General features: G+C 42.2%; 1 protein-coding gene across 1 annotated transcript in view; it reads right to left on the bottom strand.

The window, feature by feature from the left end:
- Positions 1-20153, bottom strand: part of CDHR1 (cadherin related family member 1) — a 43533-nt gene extending 23380 nt beyond the window's left edge. The window contains exons 1-9 of the mRNA XM_018081568.2: positions 19990-20153; positions 19119-19214; positions 10717-10862; positions 9798-9848; positions 8366-8455; positions 7821-7907; positions 6008-6124; positions 4272-4415; positions 1775-1853 (exon numbers count right to left, since the gene is read on the bottom strand). Of these exons, the coding sequence (XP_017937057.1) occupies positions 1775-1853; positions 4272-4415; positions 6008-6124; positions 7821-7907; positions 8366-8455; positions 9798-9848; positions 10717-10862; positions 19119-19214; positions 19990-20050 (871 nt within the window). The 5' untranslated portion in view covers positions 20051-20153. The remainder of the gene's footprint in view (positions 1-1774; positions 1854-4271; positions 4416-6007; positions 6125-7820; positions 7908-8365; positions 8456-9797; positions 9849-10716; positions 10863-19118; positions 19215-19989) is intronic.
- Between the last annotated feature and the right edge of the window lie 3074 nt (positions 20154-23227).

Raw genomic sequence — 23227 nt, 5'->3', positions numbered from 1 at the left:
ATCCTGTTTTTGCTAATACCTGCAATAACTGTAACTTCATTAAAGCTCACTAGATACAACACTGAACAGATATCGACTCACACAGTGGCCAATTATTAAGATACATTGGACTGGAAAGCGTATTCTGACTGAGAAGAAGCTTAAGTCAATAGTGGTTTCAAGCCACCATACTTCATGTTATTGTCTAGGTATCTCAGGGAAATTGGTAACTCAGAGTACGTAGCACTATATGTGTTCCTTTGTACAGCATGTTCAGAGGAAAGGAGCATTTTCCATTATTATCCCACACTCCCTGGACATGAAATGCTTATTAAGAACAAATAATTTCCTATTTGCTGTTAGTATTTTCTTGCCCTTTGACAACCCAGCCTGCAGATATTGGAATAATGACTTGTAACAAATAATGTCAGTGTCTGAGGTGCAGGGCTAGAAACCTGTTGAGATCTTTTGTTCTCTTCTTCTTCAACCTTCTGTGCACTAAAGACATATTCCCTTTCCCTCTTTTCCATTTAGCACAAAAAAAATCCTTCATTAATGTGCATAAGGAAATCCAGCTCCCCATGAAGTCGTATTTTCTGCTACTTATCTGTCATCCCCTTCCATCTTCGTTTTCCACTCTTTCTTGAATACTTTTTTTTTATCCCAGAGAACCCTTTTGGTCCTTTTCTGTTTTCTTTGGAAATCTAATATCTCTTCACATTAAACTTGTTTTCCTTTGACTTTTTCCCATTTTTTACACCTTCATTTATTCTCCTTAATTAATTTCCCCCTTGTTTATCATATTTTCATCCTATTTGTTTGTTTTTACTGCTCATTCTACACCTTTCTTTTCACCTTTTCTCATTTTCCATCTTCTGCAATCTACAACCTTTTCTTTCTAAGTGTTTTCTTCCTTTTACCTATCTATTCCCTTGCATTAAAGAGAAACCTCAGCATGGGTCCCATCTCACAGCCCTCTCTGTTCTGTCTAGACCTGGCTGTTTAGGTCATGTAACACAACGAAGCACTTACTCCATAGCTCTGCAACTACACCTCAGATTTGTCTTACAAAGTTCTGGGATCCCTCACACTTGGGAACTGGGGTCCCTAGTTGCTAATGGAAGTCTTGTTTTGGAGGAAGAGGGAACAAACAAAACTGAAGTTGTAGCCTGGTATTTAGTTGAGCTAAGTTGTTGACTTCACCAGCTAATGAATCATCAATTCAGCTAAGTTTCACATTTATGCTATTAAAAGACATGTGGCAGACACTTTCAGAATAGCTGATGGAAAGCATTAATCTTCTGATAACACTGCTTTCTTCCACTGCAGTGTACGCCAGTGTCACTTCACCAGCAAATATAATTTCTTCCAAGGAATCAGAGGCTTCACTGTTTAGCCACCTTAATCACAGTATTAATAAAAATGTGCCTCTAAATTCCATGTCTGGGTCTCCCAGTAAGGTCTCTCTCTTCCCAGATTAAATGATAGAGATGCTCAGTAGCAGTGAATGCATTTCCCTTTATGCTTTCTGAAATGACAAGCAGACTACTGATGCCTAACAAATCAGCAACATTAACAGCTCCAAGCACAGTTCTGTGAAGCAGATATTAAAAGTCACTGAGTTGTATCTTAGCTATTCTCTGGTAGACAGGGCCGTGGAGTTGTTTGAGGTACCTGACATTACTTCATGAAACTTTGTCTCAGTTTTATTAAGCTCTAGCATATCCTATTCTAATTTAATGTCAGATCTAGTTTTGAGTGCCCTTCAAATTTCATACATGACAAGCCTACTCACCGTTCACGATGCAGTAATGAATACTGTTAGGCTTTCCTCTGTCTCCATCAAGAGCAACAACAGTGAGGACCTCAGAGCCCTGGGGAGAAATGGGAGATCAGAGTCTGTGTGCCAAGAACAGAGCAGTGAAATTGCAATTGCATGTTAATAAACTGAACTTCTCTAAGTCTTTCTGCAGTGAGATGCTGGGGGCAGAGTGGGTGCTTGTGCTGTATGGGGAACCCAAAAAGGGCCATTGACTCCCACCCAAGTGCTTGGCTTTGCAGAATGCTGTTTTTTGGACTAACTCTGCCTTGTTCCTACATCAACAGTTTAAATTGTTTCCAGTGACTACCCCAGCTGTGACACAGCTGCAGACCCCATGTGGCCACAGGGCTGGCTGGTCGCAGGAGCAGTTGGAAGCCACAGCCAGGGACACCTGACTTGAGCCACAGACTTGGACAGGGGATTTGGAGTAACCCATCTGAAACCCAAGGTTTAGTTTGGGTCCATACCAAGATTCACTCTGGTCCCTACTCTGCAGGCTCCTGCATGACTGTATGCCCCGTGGCCACACAGTCTGCTGAGACACAGCAGCTGCCAAGGAGTCATCAGGTCACTTTGGTTCTACTTAGTTAAGTTCAGACAGGCAGCAAAAGTAAACAGAGATCACAAAGCAACTTGGCCCACAGAACATTTAGGGCATAAAATTGTGATGAAAATGATGGTGATTTAACTGCCCTTAAACCTTCATTGCCATTCTCTCTGCACAAGTAATGTGGCCATGGGCCATACATACAGAACTTGTGTACTGGGGACTGTTTGCTCATATGACTATTCCTATCAGCTCAGAGTGATGATGACTGTTACACTAAAATGCTCACCCAACTGGCAATGAGCTGTGCAATTCAGGCCTGTGAACTAAAGTGTTACTGTTTGGGGCTGCAAAAACAGGGGACATTGAAGTAACTGTCAGTTAATCACAAATGGCAACAAGGAACATTTTCATGACAACCCTTGAGTGAATTTTTCAAACGAGAGCAAGGTTTTGTTAGACCAACTGGAAATACAGAACTGTATTTATTATCATTTATGCTGGAAGCAGCAATAAAATCTGCCTACTGGGCAAAATACAGTGCAATTCCTTTGAAGGTGACAGAGTACTTGTAAATCCTAACAACTTCACCAAGGAGAAAAGAAGCAAGTTTACAAAATTAACACCAAATGTGCAAACACCACTAAAATCAGCTATTGCCTTTCTCTCTGTGGAGTTCATTCTAATAGCAAAACCCACACTGGGAAGGACCGATTCGTGCTCCCATCATTATATCATAATGGTGTAAGTTATGAGCTCAAGCTGGATGTAATTAACATTTATTGACTCCCATTTCCACAGTAAACAGTAACTCCTGTGTGCACCTGATAGTTATTTCAAGATCTATATGTAACTATGCAGAATAAATCGATATACATAATATCATTGATTCTAAACACCTGCAAAGTACACAAGCATTACTTCTCTGCCCTGCTGAAACGTAACAGCCTCTGCAGTGAACTGCAGTATATTGTCATGCAAGGGCTGCAGTATACATTGGAGCCAAGGACAGAAAATAAAGACATGATCATTCCTGAAACTCAAGGGAAGATCAGCTGAACAGTGTGCAATCACATTGTTAAACAGATCAATAGCCTAATGTTGGGTAATTTCATGGGTAGATACTGTTTCTTGTCCTATGTATGAGGAAAGTTTTAATTAAATCTTATGTATCAGGGCAAAAGCTGATCCATACACAGCATCATATCACTGCTTAGATACAGAGAAAACTCATTAGTTTGCAGCTCCAAGCATAACATGTGGCTTAAAGTCCCCAGTTGTAACTGGTTCTCCTAAGTATATCCTTGCTTGCTTGATAGTCTGGTGGGTTTTAGGCCTGGGAAGACTTCCTGGCCCGTTCTGCCTAGCCAACCATCACTGATCAGAAAGCATCCTGCATTTTGGAGGTGTCAGGGTTGCTTCTCCCCAGGTGATGCCCATGGGACAACACAGAGAGTCTGGGGTATTTGGTCATATATTCTCCCCACATCTTACACAACCAATTGTTGGTAGCAGAGTGATCACAGACAGAAAATATGAGCACTGTGAGACCACACAACACACAAAGGCTTCTAGCATGATGTGTTCAGGTGAGGTAACTGGCAACCTGCTTAAGCCTTCAGCCAAGTGCCTCTGGAGGTCTGAGCTATGGAAGAGCTCTTAGTCATTGCCTGTGCTTAGACCAACATAAATGGGCAGAATCCTTTCTGATGTTAATGAGAGCAGAGGAAAGCCTTGCATGGCAAATTCACAATAGATGTAAATAAGAACAAGTCTGAGATTTGGTCAGCTCATTTCACTCAGGAGTCAAATCAGAGTTAAGGTCCCATTTCTAATAAAACCTGTGCTAGAAACCATAGGGCCATCCTGACTGAGATGGGAAAGGCCACACTTGTTCTCCCACAGATGAAAACCAGCACTTACTGCGAGCGTATCCTCATAGACATATCCATAGTAGGGAGTCCCGATGAACATGGGAGGAGTGTCCTGAACATCCTCCACATTGATAGTAACTGTTGTTGTGGCTGAAAACACTTTGTTGTCTCCCCTGAGCTTCCCACCACCATCCTAGAAGAGAAGTCATCATCAGGTGCCTCTGCAAATGTCTGCAAATCAGCTTATGGCATTGCATGGACCTCACGACCCTTCAGAAGCAGAGTTCCAGGAATCTTTCTCTCAACACATCAATTAATCTGTGCTGCCCTATTCCCTTCTCTCTCCTCTTTGTCCTGCTCCTTCTCTGATTAGGGAGACAGCTTGCAGTGTCTCATAAGTAATTTGTTATATTAAAAGTGGTTGGGCCAAAATATACAGTCATCCATGATATTTTATTAACAAAACAGGGGATAGGGAATTCAAATTTTTTGATGGGAAAAAAAGAATGCCAGAAACCGACACTAAAGGTTAGCAACTAAGGTCTACAGCTTTTCATCCCATATATTGTCTTGTCATAAGCACAGGACAATGCACAGTAGCAAGGTAGTGCATTTCTTGGGGGAAATAAACCGTGCACATGCTCAAAGTCTCTTAGGGATTCTCATGTGATAAAGTGAAAGAACAGAGGAGTTGTGCAGCCGAGAACTGTGAGACAGCCACGGTGTATAAACAGTCTGTGGGGACTTGGCTACAGTCAACTCTGCATGACTGATACAGCAGAGCCAATTAGGAAGATGACTCGCAATTTCAGAAGCTTGTAACACCCTCAGTCTCAGAGCACCAGCCGGAGGTCAGTGGTCATGCTGGTGTGTGAGGGTGAGAATTGTTCAACCTGTCTACTGTACCAATTCTAAAAATTCCATTTTTTGGAAAAGACACGCTCTTTTTTTTCTTCCTTACTGCCCCAAAGGCAGCATTTAAGGCAAATTTTGTTACTTCTCCTCAAACAAACCTTGGCTAAATAAATACATAAAAAGGTTCATACATTTTTCATAAAATATGAGAAACTTGTAAGTAACAGCAAAATTGTCCTCTTTGAACCCATGTGAGTCTGTCTGTATGACAGGTCCCCACAGGATCCTGAAAGACTTTACTTCAGAATCTATAAACTTTTAATGCCTGTTATGAATCCTCTGTCACAGGCACAGCATTGCTGGGAATGACAGTGGCAAGGGGGGATGTGCAGCAATATTTGCAGGATTTGAATAAGCTGCTGCCATGAGGTAAAAGAGAAGTGAAAGAAATAAACACCCACAGATCATTCCAGAAAAGAAGTCCATAATTTGTGCTGTGCTGGGTCCAGCTGTGCCCTGTGTCTTACTGTGGGTGATGACTGTGACCTGCACTGTCTGCCTGCTGGGACTTTGTCCTTGTGATGGTAGGGCTGTGCCCTGGCAGCATGAGGGAGCCCTGAGCCTGCACTCAAAGCCTGCTGCTTCTTAAAGCCAGGGCTGCTCACACCAACCCCTCACTTCTGAGTGACTCTCCAAACACAGACGACATGAATGATATATGGGAAACCCAATCCCAAATCCTCCAGACATTGTTCAGCAGCAGACACCGGTTACCTTTCCTCCCTCACTTTTCCATGTTACCCCCCACACCTCCGGGCGTTACAGAGGGAGTAACTGCTGCCTGCATGTACAACTCTTGCATTTGAACTAATCAGTCCTACTCAAACACAACACCCCACCCTCCTCCAGTTTCAGATAAAAGCCTTATACCTTGGCTACGACGACAACAAAATGCGTTCTTGATTTCTCGTAGTCCAGGGTGACCCCTGTTTTGATGCGCAGCACTCCACTGTGACGGTCTATTGTAAACTTGTTAGAGTGGATGTTCTAGAAGAAAAGGAAAGAAGAAACAGCAAGAGATTACAGGTATGGAAATAAGATTGCCATAGGGATTCATCTTTTATTTCATCTGCTAAGGGAGAAGACTAGAATAATGATACGGTTTGGGTGAATAATGTATTCGATGAATTTCACCTCTGTGTTTATGAACAATTCATGAACCGACCACGAGCCTCTCATTATTCAGAATAAATCAGTTACCTCAAATGTAGATATTTTTAATCTTTTAGTGTTTCACTGTGAAATTTTAAACTTTGGTTAAAAGCGTTCATTGCATGGAGAGAGGTAAGGAGGCTGAACAGAAAAAAAGATGAGGGGAAAAGGAAGAAGAACAAAAGGTGTTACCCCTTAGTGTTTCAAAGTCCTACAATATTAAAAAATAAGCAGAAAGGTTGCATGTATAGATTATTGTCAATATAGTGGTGGTTTGGTGGTTTTTTTTGCGATATACAAGCAAAGTCTAAAAGACATCTGATGTTCAAAGAGGCCTAAAAAATACCTCCCTCCTTTCTTCTGAACTGGAGGTATCCATACAAACACCTCTGTTCTGGTATCCATACACAGTGGCCACTGTCAGATAATCTTGGCTGTTTCAGTAGACACCACCCACCCACACCAAACTTGGGGAGAGGTTTTTTTCTGTGCAACTTGAGAATTCTCAGAGACTGTGCCAAAAGACATTTTTTTCAACAAATACACATATTTAGTATCCTTTTCACCACACAAATATGTAAACTAGACACGGAAGTTTGAAATTGCTGTTCCTTGGTTTGTAGTATATCAGCCCACTGGAAAAAGCTCTATGTGAAACTGAATCCTGCACAGACTGTATTTTAAATGGATCATAATTTGTGAAATCAAAGCTAAATTTCAATAAAGTACTTAAGCTGTTCTCTCACAGTATACCCAAGCTCTTAACAGGATTAGCTTTAGTGCTATGTAAATATCTTCTAACTTGCTTCTGTATTTGTGTCCAAATTAAATATTAAAACAAATTTACTTTTGGTTTGTTGTTGGTTTTCTTTTTTTTTTGTTGTTGCCTCTTGAATAAGGGGAACTGCAGCTAATTTGATTGAAGCTTGTAGGAAGAAGGAATATTAAGGATATAATGCAAAAAGTTGCCCTTTTGGAATTCAGATCTGTAACACAAAAATTCAGCTTTAAATACAGAGCCCTTTCAATTCTTCAGCAGTGGGCAATAACTTAAAGCTGGTGTCAAGCAGTCCCAGCTTTGTCAGTGAGAACACTTAGTACCTCATATTTCACACTGGGACCCAGGTATCAATTATGCACCAGACTGCTACACTAAAGGGCATATTTGGGTTTCCAGTGCATTTTGCTTTCTAAAGAAAGCCATTTCGTGCTTTAGAAATCCCATAAGCATACAAAATTACTTGCTGAACTTGTTCTCCTTGTCACTCCAAAGGAAGGGCCTTGCCATGAGAAGTCCTGCTGGCAAGCACAGGAGTATCAGTGACAAATCCAACTCCCCCTCCTGCCTGCTGGACTGCCCTTGGCCGCTTGCAGTCAAACCACATACGTTTTGTCAATGCTTGTTTTCTTATGCACAGTACAAAATCGGTCCAATAGGCACTAGGACAGGCCCCACCCTCAAAATCCATTTTTAATCTGCTTTCTGAGATCTCAGTAAATAAGATTTTTGAAGGTACAGACAATACCTTACCTGCAAGAAGTAGGTGATACTTCCTCCAGAACCCGTGTCTTTGTCTATTGCCTCAATCTTAAAGATACTGCTGCTGGAGGGAGTGTTCTGTGACCAGAAAGAGTTACCAGTGACACAGAAGCAGAAAACCAGGTGAGTTAGAAGAAGTCAAAAATGAGCATGTAAGGAGGCAGAAAAAGAGAGTGATGGTAGAAGGAACGTAAGAGCACTGAGGGGAACAAAGAGCAGAAAGGAAAGAGGGAAGAGGTGGAGAAGTAGAAGGAAGAAATATTTTGTAGAATAAAAATAACAGAAAATCTTATCTAAGAGAGTGTATCCTATTCCCATTGTGACTCATATCTTGGACCTTACTCCAAAACCAGCACACCTTAAGTACCTACAGACTTATTCCCTAAGTTTGAAGTGAATATTAAATATCTACCCTAACCCTAAACCAAAAGAATGCAAGTTAGTCCTGCACATCTTGTTGTTTTGCTGAAAACATACTAGCCCCTCTTTATATCCTATAGAAATACACTTCCATTATGCAAAGGAACTTCACCAACCTCTGGGACTCCGACTATGTAAGGTGTATTGATGAACTCTGGGCTCTCATCATTAGCATCCATTACAAGGATCCTGACTTTTTCAGAAACCTGGAGTAGAATATAAAGAACACATTTATGACTCAAGCTGTTTTTCAACATGTACCCATTTATTTGCCTGCTAAGCTGTAGTCAAAGGCAATGACAAACTGTGTTGCAATAGAACATCTGTGCACTACCAAGACTGAGCACATGCAAAAGAATACAGAAAATCCTCTAATCCAGAAGAATTTCCTTTGTGGAGAACACTCAGATACCTCAAAACTAAAGAATAAGCCTCAGAGTATTTTATGAATTACAGATTGGGTCTGATTTTCAAGGATTTTTTTATTTCTTTATGGTATTCAAGATACCATGACACATTTTATGGTATACATAAAAGTTGGTACTTGAAAGCCATGAGCATTCATTTATGCCTTGTTTGATATCATGATATTAGGTTAATAGCATGCATAATCTGGATGTACAAATACATGCTACTAATATGTAACAATCCACTTTAAACAAAACCTGTGTTTTCCTGTAAAAAATTCAGAAGCAAATGTATTTGACCAACAAAGCCTCCTAGTTATTTGCAAGCAGACATGTGGATGCAATTCCATTATTTCCTATTCACAGAGGTTGCCAGGGCAGTTTTGCCTGTAAGATGCTGGAACCTCCCAAACATTTCTAGCAGTTATCTCAATTAATTTGTTTGAGATGAGGAGGAGTTCTAATGTTATCCAGTCTTGTGGATAGTAAGAAGGTCCTGCTTTTGTGGTACCTCTAGTACTGAAGCTCATGTCCTCCTATTGGCAGACTACTATCCTGACTGTAACAGCATCAGTCCACAAATTGAAAATGCCAAAAAAATTCGTGGAAGTAGGAATGGATGCTTGTGCAACGCCTCAGATAAGTCCCTAATGATTAGACATGATCAAAGCTTTATCCAGCAGTAGACAAGAAAACTCCCACCACCTGAGCCAAAGCAAATCTTCTTAATGTCATGCTAGAGAAACACTGTGGAGGTGGAGGGACAGTCAGTTCTTGGGTCCCCAACACTAGTTCCTATAATATCATGCATTTCTCCAAAAAGCCTACGTATCTTTCTTAGGCATGAATCCTACTGCAGTGGCAGGGAGACCTCATAGGAAGCTGCTGCAATTCTGCAGTAATTCTGCAGGCCACTAAGTTCATCTTTCAGCTCACACCACATTGTAATTATCCTCAAATAGCTGAGCAAGGAGATGGAGTGACACTTGAGTTACTGTGAGTTCAGTGGCTCTTGGAACAGGAAGTAAAACTCTAATGACATTATGTTTTCTGATAAAATGAGATAGTCCCTGCAAGGTAATTTAATAAGAGGAGGTATGTGGGGACAGAGAGTTTGACAAGCTACAGCATAAATACTTACTGTACTCAGGCCATCTGAAATACTGACAATAACTTCAATCTCATCTTCCTTCTGTAAATCAAGAAAGTTCCTTTGTTAGAGAGATGGTGTTTGCCCTGATTGTAAAAGGGACTGCAGATTTAAATGTGTCTAGGCAAGTAGATGATAGTAGCAACTAATCCCACAAAGCAATCACAGCACAGGCTAGGAAGACCCCTCAGAAACTCCACCTCTGGGCTCCTTGGACTTTCTGTGGCTACTGTCCCAGAATGTGACCTGTTGTCACACAACAGATTTGGGAATCCCTGTTGTTCTGTAAAGTGCTAATGAAAATCTTTCATCTTTTCCAAGAAACATTCCCTTAAAAAGGCATGGTTGGTTCAAAATTTTTCTGTCCCAGCATGCAGTATTTTGAAGGGTTTACCAAGTACTGTATACTTTTCTCTGTGAAGGAGATGTGAAGGATTCAGTGCCTGTGTTCCCAGAATAAGGCTGCCTTTAGGCCACTATTGCTGGGAACATCTTTAACCCACATAGTTACATAGATTAAAGGGCTGTGATAAACTAGAGAAGTGTCCTGGAACACTGCTTACACAAATCTCTACTTACTCCAAATGACAGGAAAGTCCCCTGTCTGAGGATTTGAGGACTGTAACTGCCCCTAAGCTCTTGATGGGGTGTGGGTGGGAGAAGATAGAAATAAAGAATAAACTTCTCTTTTGACAAAAGCTGGACAGATAGCAGCTGAAAAATTTGATAGCAGTGTTAGTGGTACAAGTCAACTGGAAAACTATGGGATGAGTGAAGTATCATGTCTTAGAAATGCAAAGTGTATTAAATGATTCAAGTGAAATAAGCTGGCATTGTCCCTCAAAGCCACAGATCAAATTAAACTGAGGAAAACTCTACAAAAACCTAGAGTGGTGCCATTTGACTGTACCTCTCTGTCAAGCTCCTCGATCAGTGTAACATTTCCAAGGTTCTTGTCAACAGAAAAGTAGCGTCTTGATCCAGCTTCATAGGTCAGGTCATATGTCACAGGATCCCCTTCTGGATCAGTTCCATTCAGAGTGTACACATGGGTACCTGAAAAATTGACATTCAACAGCATTTCCCTGTGGTTACTTCAATCAGTGAATATTTCACTAGTCTGTTCCTTAGGAATTTATCTACCCCATGACAGGCAAAGGTTTTGCAAATCAAACCCACCTACTGGGAAGTATGGATAAGCAGACAGTTCAATAGTCCTGATGACCACCTTTTAGCCAACTGGTTAAATCAAATTTATGAGTGCTGGTTTCTGTCCCTTCAGGCCCTTTCCTGTGGAACTGAACCTACATCAATACTGCTCACATACAGGTGTTTACATAGGTGACAAGCTCTCGACTAACTCTTGGCCCAAGTGAGCCAAAGTGATGCTAATGTACAACTGGGTGACAATCTCAGCAGTACCAAAAGGCCATCATAGATCTCTGCTCTGTGGGAACAAGAGAACTGCAAACTAGCAGGCAGAGAATCTGGCAAATGAAGGGAGTGCTCCTGCAGGACTGGACCCAGCTCTGGACCCTTGCACCAGGAGGCGCAAGGACATTTTTAGACTTTCCCACTTTCAGAACTAATAGATGTAAAACTCTTCTTTCCTACTTTACTCCCCCTCATTAGCTTTCTCTTATTAAATTCTCTACTTGATACACCCACTCATGCTCATACCAATGAAAAAGTTTTTCAACTCATCAATGTACTTCCTTCACAACCAGGGGGTAGAGATTGCTATTTCTATTTCTAAACATTTGAGAAGCTGGTGCCAGTTTTTCCAGTAAACTGACTTTGTGTATCATAAATGATACTTCCCGGGGGAGTTATAACACTCATGTTTTCAAAATATGGTAAGAGTGTTTATTAGTATTATTTTTTTTAAATTCCATGTCTGTCATCCTCCTGTGCATTAATACCTTCATTCAAATAACTTCAAGCACTTTACAAATACCAGTTAACTAAACCTGAAATATAAACCACTGTTGTTGTTTCCTTTCAATCCACTGTGCCTTGGGTAAATTACCTGAGATATTCAAGTGGTAGAGGTTAAGCACAGAAACTGTGCTTTACATCTAATGAAGTCCTCTGCACTGGAAATACTGTAGCCAAGTGAGTCACTGGTTAATAGTGGGTTTTGTTCATGCATGCAAATCAAATATAAGATGGAAAGATCCCTGCTAAGAAAATCAGCACAAAGCTAAGGAAGAACACTTTAAAGGAACCCAGAAGACCCTAGTTTTAAACTGCTCTGGCCCTGAGTTTCAGAGATTTTTAATTCTATACTCAAAAATCACAATCTTTTTCTCGTCTCCTCTCTGCAGTGGCAGTGGGGTTTTCCCCTGACCTGATCCACAAGCTTCTGTTTAACTCTAAGGCTTTGGCTGATGTCGTGCCCATAGCACTCACAGGTCAGCTTCTCAAATGTTTCTTCAGTTTTGCAAGGCAACCTTTCAGATCTCATTTGCTTACTCCTTGGCATGCAAACTGTGAAGCTGCTTGGTGCTTAATGGACATGCAACATCCAGGAATGAGTGGTGATATTTAGAAAACATGGTCGTCTTCTTGGCATAGCAAGAGATTATGCCAAGCCATGTGGAATCTGTTCTCACTTATGAGCAAACTCTCTTATGATAATTACCAGGGCAATATTTGGGCAACTTTGTACAGAAAAGTGTTCACATTGCAAAAATCAGTGAGCCTACAGGAGCACAAACAACAGATCCTGTTACGAGCTGGTTCAGTTGGCCAACAAATAGTCAAGACTTGCAAAAGAAGTTCACAAAACTACAAAACACTTTCTACATTTTTCTTTCACTTTTCCCACAAAACAGAGTAGAAAATAACAACACACTGTAAGTGTGATCTCTGAAAATTATTAGGGAAACACAATGAGCAGTATGATGAGGCTTCTCTGACTGCAACAGCTGAACTGTGTAAGTACAAGGAAATGCAAAGAGAGGAATAAACCGGGGCTAATTTAAAATAGTGTCCTGAAAGGACACCTACCTCCTGATATTGCTGTCTACACACGAGACAGATATTTGAAGACTTCTGAAGGTTCTGCAACACCAGTATTGACTCATTTATTCTTGTTTTCCAAAAGCTTTGTCTTAATATCTCAGCTGGGGGCCAAAGGGAGAATTCAGGTGTCAACTGTCAGCATCTGAGTGACACTGTTATTAACACACTGCTTTTCTGCAGCCTTTTTTTGGTCATTAGTTGTTTCTACTTCTTACTTGCTTTTCTGCCCTTCTTATTAGCTTTTCCTGTGCCTTTCATTCTACATACCTCTGCCTATCCTGCCTGTTTCTAGCTCACACAATTGTCTTTGGTAGCTGCTGACCAGTGTTGTGCAGTGGAAAACCAGGATGGACATCACATCTGAGGTCTCTTGGAGCCTGTGAGCAATGTCCAGGCACAAAGTCTAGTGCTGTGGCTGCCCTGAAATACCCATGCTGGCAGTTCACCAACTATAGACCACTCCTCAGGGATTGCAGGGCTGGAGAAAAACAGACTCTGAAAGTTTATGTGAACACATTTGAACCAGAGCTTGTTCTTCCAATATCACAGTTTTCTTTCCTACATTTTCTATGAATTGTCTTATAAGCAAGACAGAATTTTTCTTGTTGTTAAATGTGAGAAAAAACATTAATATTGATACAGACTGAGATTACTGAGGTTTTTGAGCAAGTAATGATGGACATCATTGATCTTTAAACTGGACCATTTGCTTTTTAGCTAAAGCTGATACTTCATTTTTCATAGTACAGAACACTTCTGTGCCTTTTCATTGTAGATCAAAATTTATTTCTAACTCATTATAATTCCTTATTTTTTCCAATTTGTAATTTCACTGCACAGTACTCTCCATATCATTAACACCCCCGGGAACACTTCTCAGCACAGTGTTAATGCCAATTAAAAATCTCTTCTCAGTGTGCTGCCTCTACTTGCTGAAAAGGAAATAAATGAAAAAGACAGATAAAATCTAATCAGTGAATACCATGTAAACAGCCTCTCCCTGTCAGAAACATATGGGAACAGAAGAGTCTTTATTGGGGATATGGCAAATGCCATGTAAGGGCCCCAGCTGGAAGAGCAGGATGGTCTGAGTACCTAGGGGATGGTGCAGCAGGCTGAGAGAGGGGAGTCCTGGGGAGCTACTCACTGCTTGCTGCTATGGCTGCTTCCCAGGAGCAATGCCAGGCTTTCACTCTGTTTTCCTATTCCATCTTAAAAAGTCATTTGCTCTCTGCTCCTGCCACTCGGGCTAAATGGCTGTCCCATGATGCCATTGCTCCATTTTACTTCAGTTCTGACTCAAATTTAATCACAGCCAGCCTCTGCCCACAAGCTCTGGGGCTGGTTTTACCCTCTCACTGAATACACATTCTCCCTTTCTTGCTGTGCAACACTCAGCAATCAAATCCCCCTCATCAGTTAAACAAGCCAAGCACATTTTGGACTCATGCTTAGTCCTGCCATTGTCCTTGCCACCACAGCTGACATCTGTTAACAAGATGCTGAGAGGGATATCCATGGCCACGTTCCCAGGACAGGATACCTCTGTTCCCAGTGTCACAGTAAACACCATCTTGCCTGGGGTTACATGCCTGCTCTCCACCTGTCCTAGCCAAGGGTCATTTCCCCATCAGGAAAGGAAGTGGACAGTTAACACAAAGCCTACAGATGGCTATTTTACACTCTAAGCTCACCCCAAGCAAAGAGGAGCACAGGTTCCTGGAGGACATGGACTACACACCAGGGGTACCTCAAAAATGTCTCCTTTCTCATTCACTGCCAGCTACCACTCCTTCCAGAGCATACCCAGGCAACTCCTGCTCCCTCCCTGCACCCTGGTGCACCAGGTGGCTGGCAAAGCGGGGATATGGCCAGGATCAGCAGCTCAAAAGCCACAGCTGCTATAGCAGCAGTTGAAACAGGCCTTGCAGCTGCAAATGCCTGCCCTAGGGAGAGGGGATATTGCAGCAAACACTCAGCATGGGGCCTGAAACTTCACCCTACAGACAACATGCCCCTGCAGCACCCACAGCAACCAACTCCAAGGGGAAGTCATTTGAGGGCGATTTTCTGATGTATCTGCAGGTTCTCTCACAAGACTTAGAACAACATTGGAGGCTGTAACACCTGCAAGTCCTCATCACATCTCTGAGCAGTGTCCAGCTTTGTGAGGGGCTTTGCTCTGTGCACTGCTTGCTTTGCCACACTGGTGCAGAAGGCAGGCTGTGCCTAACACTTCTGTTCTGGTAGCCTCCCAGCTTTCCTAGGAGTGGATCAGGGGGATAAAAACAAGGAAGGAATGGCAGATACCCGAGGGGACAAGGGGACCTCTACACAGTGAGCTGTGACTGATGTGAAGAAATGAGATCAGGAGCATGTAGGAACAGGGTAAGTTTGAAGGATGGATGGAACTGAGGGGGTCAGTCAGCCAGTGATAGGTGGCTGGCAGCTGTAGCTTTGATCAAAGAACTGCCACTGCAAACTGGCTTTTAATAGGGGGGGGGCAGTGCTCACTTTGGGGGCAAGGGTAAAAACAGAAAGGAAAATTCAAGGATAAGAGGCATGCAGAAATCTCCAGAGCACTGATGATGGTTGGGCTTTGAGAGAGTAATGAACTTAGGCCTTCTGAGCATGCTTCAATCCCCTGCCCTGCAGCTGTTCCCAGCCCCACTCTGTCCCCACAATGAGGTCTTACAGGGATTAAGAGGTAAGATGAAACAAACAACCTGAAATAGCATCCCACTCATGGCTTAAGACTTTGATTAGGAGCACACACATTTTGCATGTACACAGGCAACTCTCCACAAAGAGCTAATTACCCACCTGCCCTGCCAAACAGCCACAAACTACAACTGCTATTGCAGTTCATAACTTTTCCAATTCTTCTTAAGCCTGGCACTGGAGGGGGCTGCTGTCCTGGCTCTTCTTACCTTAAGGGGTCTCATGCTCTGCAGCAATAAATAGCACCTGGAAATCTGCAGATACTTTCAAGCATTCACACAGAAATAGTATTTGCTGGTTTTATGATAACATGGTACAATGTATGCAACTTGGTAGACTTGATAGTATCAACTATCTGTAAATAAGCAAAATTGGACAAGGGAAAAAAAGGTCAAGTTAGGGATGATATGAGCATGGGAATGAATTTGATGTGTCCATGCAGCTGCAGCACTGCAATTTCTTTTTCTACAGTCACACAGAGAACCCATTGTCTCCTTTCAGTGTTCCAAAATGTTGCATGTCCCTTGCCTGCACATGCCTGGGAATATAACTAACACATACCACTTTGTAAACTGCTTGCAATCTCAGCAGGGCCAAAGACTGTAAAATTTCTGGAGGTTCATTAAAGCTGCTGTCCATGGCATTGCTCAGATCAGACACCAGCTGCTGCCAAGAAAAGCATCCTGCCCATAACTCCAATTTTTATGTAAGGACAGAGAAGACCTAATAGCAACCTGCCCATTTTTGCAGAACATAAGCCCGAGTGAAGCCATCCAGAATCAAACATATGGAAGTTTTAATTCCCCTGTTTTGTCACTGATCATCCTGCTCAAAATGAAAAGATGACTCCTGGAGTGTGGATGCCTGGGGCTACACATGGGCATGGGAGCCCAGATTCCTTCTCCTGCTTCTGGAGGAGATTGGAGCAGAGTGATGAAGAACAACAGCCTCCTCTTCAGTGTGATACCCTTCACTGGGGCCACAGAAAAGGGCCAGCCTGGTAGACATTTAGCAGGGGCAATGTGTGAGCCTTCCCTGAGCCCTGGCACAAAGCTGACTGTGGCCTCATGTGAGCACTGGACTGTTGCCCTGTACAAAGCTGAATGCACACCCAGCACTGCAGCACTGAACTGTCAGCTCCATTTGTGCCCTCCTCTGGGAGCCTCTCTGCCAAAGCATTCCCGAGGAGTGGCTGTGCTGGCATGGGCAGCAGGTGCCAGCAGCAGTTTACATTAAGCAAACCCCGAGCAACCACACTTTCATGGAATATCCAAAAGTGCTTTCAAAAGAGAGGACTTTGCAGTACTCATAGCTGTTTGGCAAGGTGTTCTGGGAATTAGCCCAAAGAAGCACTGGCATCTGCGTGGCAAAGCAACCACACTTGAACTTCTCTAAAGTAAGGCCTTATCTCCCTTTTCCAAGGGTTTCTACAGGCCCTTTGGAGCTTTCAGCAAGAAGCCGCTTCTCTCTTGTTTTTTAAAGCACACTTATGCATCAAATTAGAAGTACAAGCCAGCCAATTTAAACACATGTAAACACATTCTGGATGAAGCCAGCAGGCATGATGCACAGCAGGACTGAAGACAGAGCAGCTTGAGCTTTATCACTGCTGCAACCAAAGCACAAACTCTTCAGGGACATCTGTACACCATCTAGTTGCTAACGTTACAAAAGCACATGCAGAAGCCCATCGGGTATTCCTCATTATTCTTACTCTGGCTAGTTACAGGAGCACTAACACAGCTCTGATCTCTCACTCTGCTGTTTTCTATTGAGGCATGCACCCTCTCCTTTTTTGGCTGATGGAGCCCCAGTCAAAAGCAGTGGGTGGAAATTAGTGCTGTACTTCACTGCTGCAGGGAGTGCTGTCATCTGAGAGACCGTGTGGCACTGCAGTCCTGACAGCAAGGACGTTTTGACTGTGTTGTGGCTCTGAGCCATCTTTAGCTCCCCATCCCCATGCAGGTGGCTGAAGGCTCCCAGTGGTGGCAGGGAGAGGCTGATGCTCTGTAAATGTCTGTGAGCTGGCACCACATCAGGGAGTGGGAGTTTGATGGCAAGCAAGTTGCACTGCCTGCGGTTTCAGCGGTGGAGTTGGCAAGCACCACCCCAAACAAACTGAGCTGGGGTCCCATTTTCTGGCTGTCTGGCATTACAAGCCTCAGCTATGCTTAGACAAGTGATTCCACTGGCTAATCTTACTCCAGAAATCAGCAGAACTGTAGGGATTGCCAAGACTGAGCAAGTGCAGTTTCCACGTGAATCCAGGCAGAAGTACAGCAAAAAATGCAGCTCCTTGGTCTGCCTTTGGCTCTTACAAGTGCCACTACATTACTCTTGGCCTTCAGCTGAGGTTTCCACTTGAGCCTGACTAAGCAATAGCAAATTCCTGCTGCATCATAAGCAAGCTCTTTTTAAGTTCATCAGCAAGATGTGTCACTTCTATGCTACATGCTGCCTTCTCTCCCTCCTCTTCTCAAGCTGAGCAGGTAAAGGAGAATTCCCAATCACCCTCTCCCCATGCTGTAGAAGGCCCAGCACGATTCTTGTCTGGCATTAACACCACTGGGTCAGAAATGGAGACTTTGAGCAAACCCAGGCAGCTGCTTCCCAAAGCAATGAGTGACCTTGGTTTTGTTTAGAAAGGTGTGGGTGGCAGTGTCAGGCTTCCACAGGAGGCTGTGCCCTCTGATCCCTCCTTCATCCTCACCTCTCTCAGCTGCCTAAGCCCTGGGAACACTCACTACAGAGCCATCTCTCTCCTCTGTGCATGAGGCAGCTAGTAAAGGGGTCCTCTGGTACTCAATTTGCAATAAGTAAATATTTTTCTGATTTAGCCTGTAAAAGCCACAAACAAACAGAAGAAAATTCTAAACAAAACCTCAATGCAAAGTTGGAAGAAAAGGTGGTGCTCATCACTGTAATAAATTTTACCTGTAATTTTTTAGATGTTAGGAAATTATTCTTCTCCCATGCAAAATAGGGATTATAAATCATCTTTTGTTCTTATTTTTTCTTAATGCAACTACAGTTTAAAGAAGATAGACCTGCATCAAAATGCTGAAATCTGAAAGCTGTATCAATTTTTGAATTTTCTCTAAACCAAAACTAAACCTTTTTGAAACCCATCAGTTGTTTAGACAAAGCAATTTTCACTGCAAGTGGAAACATTTTCTACCATTTGTACTGTAAACATGAAAAATTTGATAACTGTTTAAAGAAAATCGTGGCTCTTACTTTTCAGTGTACAGATTCAATGTACAGAAGCATTTACAGGATTGGTAAGAAGCCTCTCACCACTGTGAATTTATTTCTTTCCACAAAGGTTCTGTGCTGTGAAGTTATGAATAGATTGATGGACAAAAAAAAGGGAGCTAAAATTCGTGTTTTAAATTGCAGCTACAATTCAAACATGTCATTTTAAATTGAGGCCAATTAGAATCTAGAAAGAAAACCATGTAGGATCACAGATTATAAAAACAATCTACAACAAAATATATATGTTAATCATAAGAGCAAGCAACTCCAGTTTCACAGTTTAAACATACTAATTTTAATACTGACCAACAGGTGTGTCCTCTGAAAGGCTGAGAAGTGCCATGTTCCCGTTCGTGCTTCTGGCTCCATTATCAAAGAAATAGGGGGCATAATTTGCCTGAACTGCAATTAAAACAAAACAGAAGCCAAAGAAAAGCATTTTATAGGTGGCAGTTATTTGGCTGTCTCAGTTAATTACTTGACTCTCAGTAAACATGAGCTGTTTTGGGAATACTATGAGTGCATAACACACCAAGTTGCTGCAATGGACTCTCAGAACTGTATCTGTATGGATATTTTTACTTCTACATGCCACTGTACCAGTATTCACATAGCAGGAAATCGAGAGCGTACGTTAAAAAAAACCCCAAACAAACAGAAATAAAACAAGTAGCAAGATCTCTCTAAAAAGTCTCAACCACTTCCAGACAGCTTCACTGAAAAATGAACCTTTTCAGCTTGTCATGACTGCACACCTCTCTCCTACTCTACACATACAAGTCTGAAACTCTCCGGTGCTTTGGTACCTTAGCCAGTATTCTTACCCAGTGTTCTAAGCACATTCTGTCTTAAAATTATGCCTACTATTGCATGAGCAATTAGCCATAATTAAACAGTTACTTACTTGCTGCCAGACAACAGCAAAGTTAAAAAAAAAAAAAACAAGAAACAACAAATTAGTTGTCATTCTACTGACTGACTGTTAGAGATTCAAAATAGCCCATTTGAAACAAAACTCCAAATATATAAACACAGAGGGTAACATTTGCACAGGGATCAGTTGCCAAGGAAAATATTTCAGGACAACGTTACCACATCAGTAAGGATTACTACAGGATTTAAGGTTATGTTTGTATTCTCCTATATTTTTACTTAGCAAACTGATTATTGTACTCACCCAGGCAAACATGCACCAAACTGAGAAATAAGGAGGGGTTGAAATGCCTTACATGCTTCATCCCAATGAAAAAAGAGCCAATTTCTTCTCTGTTATAGGGGCTTGGGGTTTTTTTCTCTCTGAAATGTCCAGGAAAGTGTCCTTCAGGCTGATGTAGTGCAGAAATGTGCAAGAGGCAGTAACAGATGCTAAGATGTTAAGCGGATGACACGTCTTAATTTCTGAGGAATTTAAAGAAGCTCCTTCCTACCACCTAATTAGACCAATTACTTTGCAGGGAGCTGTGGGACTCATCTCTGAGACAAGATTTGGAGGAATCAGTGTAACTCTCATAGGTTCTGCTGTTAGTACTGTATTTGTGCTGACCAAACACAGAAGTCAGGGAGAAGGTAAAGTAGAAATTTGTTTTCTTTCTAAACTCCGTCTTTAATTGTCTAAGCCAGTCCTCTATTTTTGAGAGCTAAAAGAGGATTCTTTTTATTTTAGCTTTGGCAATCTTGAGAAACCACAAAAAAAGAAAATCTAATATTAGCAACAAACAGTAGACATGATTGTTACCATTTTAAAGAAAACAATTACATTTATGATAGCAAAAAACCTCCAAACACAACATTGTATAAATTGCAATATTCTTCTCCTGAGCTGGCCTGATCATTTAATTCTTAAACTGCACGAATTGCTGAAAGCACCTCTTACTTTCAGCAGCCAATTTTTAACCAATATACTGAAAAGTGCTTTTAAGTATAACACATCAGAAAAGTTAACAAGGTAGCTTTTTTTCATTGCTTGTTTTGGCATATAAAAGGTGTTTGCACTAACTTAAAGTATATATCATCCAATATATTATAGGGCTAAAAATCAACCAGTTTGGGAAGGTGTTCACAGATAAAAGTTGCTTAAAAGGAGCTCCATTGTGGAAATACATAGCTTCTGAGCAAGTATATGTTTACATCATGGCTTAGCTGTTTAAACTTGACCTGCAGTAAAGCACTTGCCCTTTAAGGATGTGTTAATGGAGTTTTCTGGTTTTTTTAATTAACAGCCAGCGTGGTAGAAACGTCTAAGAAATTAATTAGCCACAGAGTTCCCCATTGCAATGCTTTGGAACGTGGCAGAAGCTGCACACCCTGCCTGGCAGTGGCCCTTGGCACTGGAGTGGTGCCCCGCAGCCTGTCCCCACACCTTGGGAGATAACCCCACACAGAGTATCCCCTCCCAGCCCCTGCCTGTGGGGTGCAGAGGGCAAGGTGGGCAGCACTGCAGGGAAAGCTTTCATCACACAGGGAGGGGAGGAACAGGCTGGGCAGTTCCCATATATCTGTCCTACAGAGGGAGCTGGCAGTCAGATCCTGTCACACATTCCCCCTTGACCTTTGCAGGGGGAACAAATGGTGGAGGAGGCCATGGGAGAGGCCTTTGTGTAGTGCTGTGATGCTCCTGTGCTGTGGGCAGGGCATGTCTGCTCCTGCAGATCCCCATGGATCTACAGTGCTGCTGGAAGGACACCTCTGCCTGCAGAACAAATCAGCTGTAAGGCTCCTGCAAGGGGAAAAGTGAAACGCTTGAGCCAACATCAAAAAAACTTGCCACCCATAACAGAACTTACCAGAGGATAGTACAGAGAGCAAAAGACCAAATAGGCTCCAAATGAATCAGACAAAATAATGAAGGTTGTGTTCATTGATAACTAGCAAATGTGATGATACAGATGCAAACCCTGGCTCAGCAAGGCATTACATTACCCCCTGCCAGAAGCTCTTTGTCATCGTGAATGAGACTGGACCTTTGGTGTGACTCTGTATGACTCTTCCTGTAGAGCAGTATTTGCAAAAGCTCTGTGTTGAACCAATGTGTGACTGAAGCAGAGGCCTGTAAAGCTGAGGGAAACCCGCAGCAGGCAACTAAGAAAAACAAATGTATTTTTAGTGCATTTAAATTCATGATATGGGGATCCAAAGCTGAAGACTGTGTGGGAGCAGATACACATTTAGAAGATGGATATAAGTTTAGTCCCTGTTACAGATTTAATCACGCCACCTCTGTCAAAAGTAGTATTAAACCACTGATAAAATCACAGAAATGTACCTGCATGGTGCCCAAAAGAAAACATAAATAGGACTGAATGTCCTCTCAGCTGCCTCCTCAATCCACAGCTAACAACATGCTGTTTTTCTACAGAGTATTTTCCTAGAATAAGTGATGGAGAGCTCTTGTCAAAGTTAATAGCTGTCTGTTCCCCTGGTTGCATCCCCCGGGGATCTAAATCTCTTGGGCCTGTATCTCCAAGGAAGCAAAACATCTCACTCCTGAATTTCAATGAGTTTGAGCTCTTAATCCACTTACAGTTTGGAAACCCAGCTAATATGCATCTATGCACAGTCAGATACATACCTAACACAGCAACATTAGATAGAAATATATATGTGTCAGAAAATAAACTTTGACTGCAGCCAACACAGCTCATGGATCCAGGCTTATTTCGATGAATTTTCTCCTTTGGAAGAAGAGGGGCAGCAGAGGGTTTCAGGAGGGCAATATTTTCTGTTCCAACGTTTTTGGGAATGGAAGGATCCCTCTCTCTGTGTAGAAGAAATTTCTATTTCATATCTTTCTAGCATATCAAGTAGGAAGAAACATAAAAGAAGAATGAAATATACCCATCTGATATGAACAAAATAGTTTCCCAGAGTGCTGTGCGTTTACTATTCAGTACAAAAAAAATTCAGGAAGATCCAATATATTCAGAACACAGGTTTTGGGTTTGGGTCACTGATCAGCAATATCTACAGGAATCTTTTAGACAGCCTGCACTTTTATGCAATAAACCTTTAAATGTTGAAGGATGCTACAATAACTCAGTGAAGGTTTTTGCAGACTTCTCCCATTCTGACAGCAGCTGGGGTGTACTGGGGCCAGTGCAGCACAGTTGTAACTGCTGGATGTGCATTGTAAAACCCTGGGGATGCCCTGAGCTATGGGATTTTCCCCCAGCAAAAACCCACTCCCTAAACCAAAATTAGAAACTTCTTGGACACAGGGCCCAGACATAAAACCAGCCACACACAGTCCTCTGCCAGCTCCCACCCTCTTATCTCTCTGAGCCTTTGAGAATCTTGGAAAAACCTGGGTCCCAACATGTTCACTTTTCTTAGCCCTAAACCCCACCTTGAGCCCAAGACCAGTAGTATTCCTCAACCAAGTCTGGCTGACAAGAAATGGCTTCCACCAGTACTGAGAG

This window comes from Manacus vitellinus, unplaced genomic scaffold (assembly GCF_001715985.3).
Source record: "Manacus vitellinus isolate BGI_N305 unplaced genomic scaffold, ASM171598v3 scaffold_54_pilon, whole genome shotgun sequence".
Taxonomy (NCBI): Eukaryota; Metazoa; Chordata; class Aves; order Passeriformes; family Pipridae; genus Manacus; species Manacus vitellinus.
Note: the sequence above shows the minus strand (reverse complement) of the source record. Positions and strands in the feature narration are given on the sequence as shown.